At 41.0% G+C, this 12,191-nt stretch overlaps 1 protein-coding gene across 1 annotated transcript; it reads left to right on the plus strand.

Annotated features, from left to right (window-relative positions):
• Positions 1-314: 314 nt before the first annotated feature.
• On the plus strand, positions 315-3,934 carry LOC120442741. Its single transcript, XM_039619890.1, has 2 exons — positions 315-2,311; positions 3,716-3,934. The coding sequence occupies exons 1-2, from the start codon at positions 488-490 to the stop codon at positions 3,932-3,934; spliced, it is 2,043 nt and encodes a 680-aa protein (XP_039475824.1). The 5' UTR covers positions 315-487.
• Positions 3,935-12,191: the final 8,257 nt, after the last annotated feature.

Genomic DNA, 12,191 nt, shown 5'->3' on the forward strand with positions numbered 1-12,191 from the left:
TCCAGTAAAAGTGAAGTTGGAAAATGGGACGAAGGTTGTGGAGACATACGCCTTTCTTGATCCTGGCAGCTCTGCAACTTTTTGCACTGAGGCGTTGATGATGCAGTTAAATGCATCTGGAAAGAAAGTGGAAATCATGTTAAAGACTATGGGACAGGAAAGGCCAGTAAGTAGCTATAAACTTTTTGGATTGGAAGTAGCTGCTTTAAAACAGAATGAGTATTTGAGGTTGCCTGATGTGTACACTCAAAAGTCTATTCCTGTCACTAAAGAAAATATCCCTAAAGAAGAAAACTTAAGAAAATGGCCTTACTTAAAAGATGTCGAGTTGACACCAATAAATGCTGGCATTGGGCTGCTTATTGGTGTAAATTCTCCCAAAGCGCTGGAACCTTGGAGAATCATTAACAGTGAGGGTAATGGACCCTATGCTGTGCTAACTCGTCTTGGTTGGGTTGTCAATGGGCCACTCAATCATGGTAGTGAGATGGATGGGCGTGATGCTAGTTTTGTCCAGGTAAACCGCATTTCTATAAGTAGTTTGGAGGAAATGCTGGTTAAACAGTATAATCAAGATTTTGTGGAGAGCCAGTGTAATGAACGTGCAGAAATGTCTGTAGAAGATAAACGGTTCATGAGCATAATGTCAGAGTCAGCTGTACTTAAGGATGGTCATTATTACTTGAAATTACCCTTTCGTAAACCTGAAGTAAGAATGCCAAACAACAAGCAGGTGGCTCAGCAGAGGGCGCAATATCTGCTAAGACGGTTTCAGAAAGATCAGTTATTCTTTGAAGAATACAAGGAATTCATGCACAATGTTAGTATGGAGGGACATTCAGAAATCATACCACAAGAGCAATTGAAGCATGAGGAAGGAAAGGTGTGGTATATACCTCATCATGGGGTCTACCACCCCCGCAAGAAAACACTGCGTGTTGTGTATGATTGTGCTTCAACATTTGCTGGAACATCACTGAACAAAGAGCTATTACAAGGCCCAGATCTGACTAGCACTTTATTAGGTGTGCTGATTCGCTTTCGGCAGGGTCCAATAGCGCTTATGACAGACATTAAAGGGATGTTTCATCAGGTCAGAGTAGTTGAGGAACACGTAAACTTTTTACGTTTTCTCTGGTGGCCCAATGGTGACGTCACAAAACAGCTGGTGGAACATAGAATGTTAGTCCACATTTTTGGTGCAGTATCCTCCCCCAGCTGTGCCACCTATGCACTACTAAAGACTGCTGATGACAACCAACATCTGTACCCAGAGGAGGTTATACGTACAATCAGGCATAGTTTTTATGTAGATGACTGTCTTAAATCTACTCAGTCTGTTGAGCAGGCCATCTCACTTTATCAGCAGCTTACTGAGGTGTGTGCCAAGGGGGGATTTAAGCTCAATAAGTGGGTATGTAGTGATCGCTCTGTCCTCTGTCAGATCCCGGAGGAAAATAGAGCCACAGGTGTAAAGATGCTGGACCTTAGTCGGGATCAGCTACCCACAGAAAGAGCTCTCGGTGTGCAATGGGATATTGAACATGATGTTTTCACATTCAGTATTGTGAACAAGGACAAACCACTTACAAGACGTGGTATTCTGTCCAATGTCAGCTCCGTTTACGACCCTTTGGGTTTCTTAGCACCAGTCATTCTGCCTGCAAAACAAATTCTGCAACATCTATGTAAACTGAGGTTTGGCTGGGATGAGACAATACCAGCAGAAATGGCACAAACTTGGCAAAAATGGGTTGAAGATTTAGTTCTTCTTAACAAGTTTAGTATTAGTAGGTGTGTCACACCCAAAGGATTTGGGGAGATAAAAAGTGCACAGCTGCATCACTTTTGTGATGCCAGTGAAACTGGGTATGGTGCTGTATCATATCTTAGGCTATCTAATAGCAAGCAGGAAGTGTGTGTTTCCTTTATTATTGGGAAAGCAAGGGTGGCGCCGTTAAAACAAGTCACCATCCCACGTCTTGAGCTGGCTGCTGCAGTTTTAGCTGTGCGCTTGGACAAAATGCTATCAGTTGAACTCAATCTTAATCTGAGTGAGTCAGTCTTTTGGTCTGACAGCACAACTGTGCTACAGTACATTGCAAACACAACCACACGGTTCAAAACGTATGTAGCTAATAGAGTTTCCATCATTCATGCTATGACAAAAGTTGAGCAGTGGAGGTACATCAGTTCAAAACTGAATCCAGCTGATGCAGCCTCTCGAGGAATGACAGTTGGCTCTTTCCTGAAATCTTCCACCTGGATCAGTGGTCCAGAATTTCTTAGTAAACCTGTTGTTCACTGGCCTGTAGGCATGAATTGTGTATCCGTCCATTTGGAAACTGACCCAGAAATAAAAGGGGAGGGCCTGATGTGTGCAGCTGTGCTGAAAGAAGATGTGTGTCCCACTACTAAGCTGCTGTTGTACTTCTCCAGATGGACAAAATTAAAAAGGTGTGTGGCATGGGTGCTGAAAGTAAAAGAAAGGCTTAAACTGCAAACAACGAAAAGACAGAAGCTGCTGGACACGCACTGTGGAAATCAAAGATGTGCTAAAAAGGATAATAAATGGAACACTCTGCTCAAAACTGAGGATTTGTCCAAGGCTGAGGAAGCTATAGTGAGCTTTGTGCAGAGAAAACATTATGCTGATGAAATGACTGCCCTAAACTCTGGCACTGTAAGGAAGTCAAGTCATCTGTATAAGCTTGATCCTGTAGTTACTAATGGTGTCTTGAGAGTGGGTGGAAGACTGAGCAAAGCAGATTTACCTGAGGAAACAAAACATCCTGCAATTTTGCCAAAAGAAAGCCATGTTTCAAAGCTTATTCTTCAGCATATTCACGAAAAGATTGATTTCTTCCTCTGTGACCACATGCTTTCAACTCTTCGCCGTCAATACTGGATCCCTCATGCTAATTCAGCAGCTAGAAAAATAATCAGAGACTGTATAGTGTGTCAAAGACAACGGCAAAAGCCAGGTGAGCAGAAAATGTCTGATCTTCCTATTGAAAGAATCTCAGCTGATCTTCCACCATTTACTTATGTTGGTGTTGATTATTTTGGACCAATAGAAGTAAAGAGAGGCAGAAGTCTTGTTAAGAGGTATGGAGTTCTTTTCACATGCCTAACCTGTCGTGCAGTTCACCTTGAGGTGGCGCATTCTCTTGATACAGATTCCTGCATTAATGCCATCAGGAGATTCATCTGCCGCAGAGGACAAGTCAAAGAAATCCGGTCAGACAATGGAACCAACTTTGTCAGCTCAAATCGTGAGTTAAAACAAGCTATGTTAGAGCTAAACCAAAGTAAAATCCAAAAAGGTTTAGCGCAGGATGGCATAAAGTGGACCTTTAACCCGCCTTATGGGGCCCATCATGGTGGAGTATGGGAGCGCTTGGTGCAAGAAATAAAGAGAATATTATGCTCTATCGCAAACCAGCAAGTACTAGATGATGAAACCTTGCATACAGTTTTGTGTGAAGTGGAGGCTATACTGAATGACCGCCCAATCACACCTTCTTCTGACGATCCCAATGATGTAGAAGCTCTTACTCCAAATCACTTGCTCCAATTAAAAGGCAAACCTGTGCTGCCACCAGGTTTAGTCAAAAAAGAGGATCTGTATCTGCGAAGACGATGGAAACAAGCCCAGTATATTGTGGATCTATTCTGGAAAAGGTGGGTGAAAGAATACCTTCCTATGTTGCAGGAACGACAGAAATGGAACAAGATTCGTAGAAACTTTTGCATTGGTGATGTTGTGCTTATTGTTGATGGAGCTGCACCAAGAAATTCTTGGCCCATTGGCCGCATCACTGAAACCATGGCCGATGCACACGGAGTAGTTCGCCGTGTTAGAGTTAAGACACGAACAAATGAGCTAGAGAGGCCAATCAACAAAATATGTCTCCTGGTGGAGGCCATCTAGAGGAAACAATGAATGTTTGCCTCCAACTGAGCCATGTTCTGGAACCTCTGGCTCTACATTTAGGCTCTACATTTACACTGACACTCACTTTGCAACATTATGCAACATACACCCTTGTTCGATACACACAAAGCAAACACATGAACAACAAAGACTTGAAATCATAGAACATTGACCTTTATGGACATATATGGACTAATGAAGAAAACTAATGGTATTGCATTTTGTGATGGCCACTTAGACAGATATAATTCATGTTACACAGGAATTAGGGGCCGGAATGTTGTGGCCATTTTTGTTGATTGTTTATAAAATGCAATTTGTATTCATTTTAGTTTTCTTTAAAGTTGCAAGAATATACTGAATAGGATGTATACTGATAGAATATAGTTTTGTTATGTAAATTTGTAATTTTATTGGAGAAGCTTTTGGAAAGTGATTGGTTTATTAGCTTATGGACCCTCCCATTAATCAAGAGATTAAGAGCACCCTGGATGGGTGTGGTAAGGATGTTTTGTTTTTTGTTTGCCAAATGTCACATGGGAAGACGGGAGGGTTAGAAAATGATTTTTTGACCACTTTTGAAGTTGTTAAAGCAAATTAAGTTAACTTTCGTTTAATTTTAAGTTTTAAGAAGTTATTTGGCTGATTTCTGTTTATAATTTTCCACGAAATAAATGGCATATGATTTTTAAACAATGGAGTCAGAAGTGCGTTCTAAAACAAACCTCCCGTTGCCACCCACGGCCTTTTCTTGGACTTTTTTTTGGTGTTTGGAACATGTTTGGAACATAAAAGGCCGTGACACTGAGCGTGCCAGTTATGCATGAAATGATGCATCAACCTCTGGGGAAAGGAACTTTTTTGTTTGTTTGTTTGTTTGTTTTTAAATGTTTTAATAATTGAGGTATTGTATTTAATCGATGAAGCGCTGCAGCCTTTAAAGTGACCAAAATTATCATTGGCACTTCCTCAGTAATCTTATTGTCAAAGAGAAATAACACTAGTTACATTTAAAGTATCCTAATATCTAAATTCACTGTCAGGTCTTTCCTGAATGTGACCGCAGAGCTAACATTTTATTTTTCTGTGATTCCAAGTGGAGCTACAGGGTCCAGACTCCACACCGTTCACTGGTTTCCTGTTGGAGGCTAGAGAAGTGGGAAACAAGACTCCTGTGGGTTCCTTTGCCATACCAGCAGGGGCTGCTAAACTCCTCACCTGCAGCCAAAGACCTGTGAGTTTCCCTTAATTTTCTGGACGCTGATGCCAGCAGCATGCGTGATACGCATCATTCTTGTACTGAATATACTGTCATTTGTTTTGCTGACTGTTAGCATGGAAATTGTAACAAAAGAAAAAAATGTGTACTTCAGCACTGCAGCAGAGAGCATGTGGACCTACCTATCCTAAATACAGTGCTATTAGTTTTTGTGACAAGCTAATGAACAGTAAAGTGCATGGCATGTCAAGATCTCTGTCTAATGAAATAAATAAATAAATAAATAAGTTTGGATAAATTCCCAGATGATTAAACATGCAACTATTTTGCTGGTAATAACTGAAATGAGTAAAGAAAATCAACAGCCTATTTATGCAAGATAATTCATAATTTTGTTGGGGGGGTTATATTGGTTGGGTCTTATTATTGGGGGGGGGTCATAACCCCCCTAACCCCCCTGGAAATTACGCCCCTGGACAAATGGATATATAATAATGTCATATTCATGGTGTAATGATGGTAGCATTATGGGTATGTTTGCAGGTTCCTTGATGCTGATGCTCTCTAATGCAAGATATATTATTATAGGTTAAAATACAAAAGTGAGGAATGTCTTTAAAAAGAGTGACCTGTCTCATTATCATTATTTTTGGAACAATCCTTAACTGTCATTGGCTCTGCTCCTGAACTTCCCATTGAATGTAGCACACTTCACCCAACACATGATAGCTGCTTGATTATTTTTATTATTATTATTTTATTTGTCATTGACTTTTTTAAAACCTTCGAAGGAAGAATATCAGCCCTAAGGACTGTGAGCCTAAGCCTGTTTGGGGGTGCATGTTTTGGAAGTGAGTACATACAGTACTGTATGCTGCTTAGTCAACAGAAAGCTGAATTCTGTTTAGACATGCTTGACTGTTGAGGTGTTTAACATAAATAATCTTGGAAGAAAGCCTTCTTCTGGAAGATGGACCAGCTTTAAATGAAGAATGTTTTCGTGTCTCTCCACTTCTGCTTCTTTTTAACAGTGGACCTCTTTCAGGATTTTGCTCCACCCTGCGGACATTGAATCTACTGCCTTTAGATGCTGCTTTACACTTGAGCTAAAAGTATGTCAGCAGGGAAAATGGTATCCTCTGCTCTCCCTTTGACTTGCTGACCAGCCAGTTCAACTATACTACATTAGGAAGATTAAGAAAAAAAGACAAGATGATGGATGGAGGGAGACCCAAGGCACTTCCATGCTCACAAATATCACTGAGTTTTTCTGACAGTGAGGTGAAAACAATACTTACTTGGAATCAGCAAGGTTTCAAAAAGTGTGTGTTTGATAGAAAGAGAGAGAGAGGGAGTGTGTGTGTGTGTGTGTGTGTGTGTGTGTGTGTGTGTGTGTGTGTGTGTGTGTCCGCCTGCCTTCTAAGAGAATCTTAAAACAGCAGTTTGTGTTTATATGAAGTAAATAGGAACAGGTGGAAGTAAAAAAGGCAAAGTGCTGATCAGGAGCTGTTTCAACAAAACACAAGAAATCATGCTTTTATTTAAAGCACAGATTTATTTGTCTTATATATATATATTATAAAGGCAAAACTGTAAATCCTTTTTGATTTATTAACTTGTTTCAGGAATATAAAGGACTGGATGTGCAGAATCTGTTAAATTTAGACTGCTCACAAAGCAATCCAGTTAGAATGACACATAGGTGGCAGTGCTGACCCAAAGATAATATAATGCTAAATCTCATTGCCTTGTATAATAATGGATTGGATTTCATACAGCGCTTTACAATGCCACTATTCATTCACTCTCACATTCACACACTGGTGGAGGCAAGCTACAGTTGTAGCCACAGCTGCCCTGGGGCAGACTGACAGAGGCGAGGCTGCCATATCGCGCCATCGGCCCCTCTGGCCAACACCAGTAGGCAGTAGGGTAAAGTGTCTTGCCCAAGGACAAGACCAGGACAGGACAGGGAGCCCAGGGATCGAGCCGGCGACCTTCCGGTTACAGATACGCTTCCCAACCCCCTGAGCCACGGTCCCCCCGTTACCTCTCTTGTAATGGTGTCAGTTCAAATATTCCCAATGAACCTCTGTCTCATCATAATAAAGGGAACATTTAAGGGAACTTTTCATTCACTTAATTTTGTCTAAGTTACACAGAGTGTTTGATTAGCAGGACATCAGATTTATTGGAAGACATATTTGAAAGTATTAAGTTGAAAGTATTAAGGCCTTAATGTAGGGTCCAGTAGGTGGCAGTGTTGACCAGAAAATGCTTAATGTCACTGTAGTCTCAGTTTTTAACCCTCATGTTATGTTGTTTCTCGGGTACAGCAATGTTGTTGCTGAGTCAGTTTGACCCAAGACATGTTTAGTCATCCAAAAGTGTCAGAAACCAAAAAATTCTAGAAAACTTTGTTGATATCTTATTATCAACTCCATGACGAACAATTTCAATCAATATTTGTCCTGGTGCAGCCACAACAACCTGGTGCTGAATGCCCAGAAGACAGTGGAGATTATTGTGGACTTCAGGAAGCACACAGCCCCACTCCCCCCCATCATCCTGACTGACACCCTCATCACCTCTGTGGACTCATTCCACTTCCTGGGTACCACCATCACCCAGGACCTGAAGTGGGAGACCACCATCACCTCCGTCATAAAGACAGCCCAGCAGAGGATGTACTTCCTGAGGCAGCTGAAGAAATTCAACCTGCCAACACGGATGAAGATGCAATTCTACACCGCAATCATCGAGTCCATCCTCACCTCCTCCATCACCGTGTATTATGCTGGAGCCGCTATCAGGGACAAACAGAGACTGCAGCGTGTTGTGCGCTCTGCTGAGAAGGTGATTGGCTGCAAACTCCCATCTCTGCAGGACCTGTACACCTCCAGGACACTGGGGCGTGCAGCTCGGATCACAGCTGATCCTTCTCACCCTGGACACAGTCTGTTTGACCTGCTCCCCTCAGGCAGGAGGATCCAGTCCATTCGCACCAGAACGTCTCGCCATAAGAACAGTTTCTTCCCCTCTGCTGTTGGACTCATGAACAATAACCACATGACTGTTCCCACCACTAACACATGACCCTACACTGTGTTCACTGCATCATTCCATGTCTGGCACTGATCACCACCTGCACTCATGTACATATCTATCCTCTTAGCACTTTTAATTCTTATTTTTATGTCTATTTAAGTGTTGTATAACATTATGTTTGCACTAAGTACCGCAGCAATTTCCTAATGTTGTAAACCTGCTCAACATTTGGCAATAAAACCCTTTCTGATTCTGATTCTGATTCTATTTAGTGCAATGGGCTTCTATACCTCTCGGAGATCATGGTCCAAAGAGGATATATCACTCGTTTCAGAGAATCTTTATATATTTTGGTGCTTTCCTGCTGAGTGTCCCTTCAGTGTGAGTGGAGTTTGCCGACGGGAACAAGAAAGTTCACAACGACTATTCTCACACTTTACACATGAGGTTAATATAATAGGGGGTGTGTGTGTGTGTGTGTGTGTGTGTGTGTGTGTGTGTGTGTCACAGTTGCAAAACTTTGAATGCCAAATCTTCCATTTTCATTTTATATGCTGGATACATTTTTTTAACAAAGCAGCAATTTTGTATTAAAAAAGTACTTTTAACAATTTTTTCTTTTTACATTTTTAAATCAGGTCAATTTGACCCACTTCATAATGAGAGGGTTAAAGCCTTTTTTACATATTAACATCTTTTAATCTGACAGCAACTCTCTATATATGAATCTGCACCTTTGTCACTTTAAAAACAAAAGCCAGCTATTTTTCTACTGTTGACCTTGTAAGATTTATCAATTTAACCATGGAACAACTCTAAAAGCATAACTGATAGGCAAGCATAAGACCAGGCTTAAGAGCATTTACCATTAGACAGATCACTTTGGTTTTAGCCCTGAATAAGGAAGAAACCAACAAATGAAATTGAATAGCTGGCATTTAGTGTAAAAGTTAATGAAGGTTTGGTGATGATACATATTGTTAGGAAACTAAAAGTTGTTCAAGCAGCCTCATTCAATGTAAAATAATCTGCCCTATTTTCAGTAAAAACTAAATGATGTCTCACCTCCTGCGTGGACTGACAACCAAATCAAACCTGCAGCAAACAATTAGCCATGACTTGGACTGAACCACAAACTCTATGGACTGAACCAAATGATGGGCGAGCACTCAGACGCTCTTATTAGTGCTGTCAATTCCTAAATAGTGGAAAATGGTTATCTATGTGCAAGCTGCATGTGCATAGATAACCATTGTGTTCTGCTGGTGGTTTTATTGCAAGTAATGGCTCATTAATATAGGGCGAATACAACCACATGACTACTTTTTAAAAAGGAACACACTTTCTAAAATCCTACATTTCTATACAAAGGTAAATGGTAAATGGCCTGTATTTGTATAGCGCTTTACTAGTCCCTAAGGACCCCAAAGTGCTTTACACATCCAGTCATCCACCCATTCACACACACATTCACACACTGGTGATGGCAATATCATTCTCCTACCATTAATAGCCAGATTAGCAAGTAGCACATGTACCGTGCTAGAAGGTTGTCTAGTTAGCTGTGTTGCTGTCATTGTCAATATGTTTGAAAAATTAGCTGTTTTGTTAGATATTGTTATTCTAATTATAGACAAAATAATGCAATCAACTGCACACTGCCATCTCATCCTACACAGTGGTCCTGACCAATGTTCCCTCTAAGCTGCGCACGTGCGCAATTGCGCACTGCTGGCACGGTCTCTGCGCACAGAAAATCTGCATTGCGCACAAAAAAAAATCTAACCTGAATTGAAATTAAACTTAAAACTTTAACAATTCTGTTTTGCAGTGTTAGTCAGTAAGTGACTGGCTGCTCCTGTATGGGATTAGAACGATGCCACCTTATCCTATAGTCCAGCCAATAATGCGATTCACATTCGTATATACGCAGCCAATCAACGTTGTTGACAGGCTATGACAGCGTCCTTAGTATGTGCCGACACCGGTGTTTTAGCTGGCAAAGCGGCGTGGCTGATGTGGAGTGAAGCCACGTTAATGACAACGTGTACAAACATTGGAGATGTGAGCAGGACAGACGGAACAATTGACGGAAAAAGTGTGGACTTTATACCAGTTTTTAAATTGTGTTGATAGGCCACGTAAAACCAGAGTTATGATAAAAAAAATATATAATGTTTGGTTTTCTTCCTGAATACTATTGTTGTTTATATTTACTGCGGGAAGAAACGGTAAAAACGGCGTTTTATAAGAAAAACACTCGAAAGCACTCTCCGCCTGTGAGCAAAAACAAAACCAAAAAACCCCACCCTTTCCTATTGGTCGAAAAAAGTACCATGTCGCCCAATCAAAAAATGATATGGCAAGTTGTTAAGAAACGGGGGGAAGTTTTAGAAGTGACGGCGGTGTTTTGAGATGTGAAAGATTTGCGACGTTTAGCGCAAATCTTGTGTAGTTAGTGTGTAGTTAGTGTGTAGTGTAGTCAATAGTTTTGTTGTGTGTGTCAGAACAATGAGGTGTTACAGCAGTGATACATCTCCTGTTGTCAGGCCTGCAGGTATCAGGCTGTTGTTCTCCTTTATGTGGACAGAAATTATTTTTGGAGTGGCACAAATAATTTCTGTGGCATCAAATTTGATGCAGAACAGCTGATTGTTCTGTAAATAGTTTGAAATGTTTATTTAAAAAAACACCTTGGCTGCATTTTAAAAAATAGCTGCAAAAAACTTTGTTGTTTGCATAACTCAGTTAATTTTTGAAGAAGTAACTATATAATTAATTGCCAAACATTGGTCTTTATATACTGTATTTTGCAGACAGAGAGTTACGGGACTCTCTCCCAGACCACAGACTCAGACTCATAGTACAAGTCAGAGCTTTATTTTAAAAAAAAAGAAGAAGGAGAAAGTTGTGTTTTCAAAATTCAAGTTCAAGTTATTTTTACTTCCAATAGTGTGAACATACTACACAGGCCAATGACTACATTTTTGTTTTACATTTTCATTGTAAGTGGGCTAAAGCAGTTAATTAAAAGTAGTCTAACATAAATGTAAATGCTGTAATTTGATTATCTTAATAAACCATGTAACTTGGATGGATTTGATGCTGGCGTGACCACAGTGCACACGTCTGATGTCGTTCACAGTGGTCCAAGGGACGCTCAGGGAGTTTGTGTGTTCGCTCAGACACATGGAAAATTAGAGGGAACATTGGTCCTGACACTTACTAGTCCCCGGCCTACTTTTTCCGCTTACTGTATAGCCCCAGGGTGCTGGATTTGTGGTGAAACCCTCCATGCGTGATCAGGAGCTTCCTCTTTTTCTTGTCAGTGGCTTCTATCTCCTCCTTTGGCCAACTTATTATCCCACAAGGGTATCCGATCACTGGCAGGGCGTAGGTGTTGATAGCCTGCATCTTGTTGTTACCGTTCAGCTTACTCCTCAGGATTTGCCTTATCTCTGCAGGTACTTGGTGGTTGCCTCTCTCCTAGAGTGGCTACGGACCAATGACCAACGACTGTTTTATTGGAACCTTGCATCGTTGATCCACTTCCTTCTTGACTACAAGAAGGCCTATGACTTGATGCCCCACACCTGGATCCTGGCATCCTGGCTCCCTCTCGCCTCAGCATTTGTGTTGTATCTGGTCTATCTTTAGCCGTGAGAGGAGCTCCTTCTTCTGAATTTTGGAATGCTGAGTAGTTTCTGCGTCAATCTGGATGCTGGGTATTGAAGGTTCCATAGGTCTCATTCTATTCTTCCGCTGGGTTTACTTGTGTAGTAGCATTCCAACAACACTCTCATCTCATCTCATCTCATCTCATCTCATCTCATCTCATCTCATCTCATCTCATCTCATCTCATCTCATCTCATCTCATCTCATCTCATCTCATCTCATCTCATCTCATCTCATCTCATCTCATCTCATCTCATCTCATCTCATCTCATCTCATCTCATTTCATCTCATCTCATCTCATCTCATCTCA

This window comes from Oreochromis aureus, linkage group 11, assembly GCF_013358895.1.
Source record: "Oreochromis aureus strain Israel breed Guangdong linkage group 11, ZZ_aureus, whole genome shotgun sequence".
In the NCBI taxonomy this organism is placed as follows: Eukaryota; Metazoa; Chordata; class Actinopteri; order Cichliformes; family Cichlidae; genus Oreochromis; species Oreochromis aureus.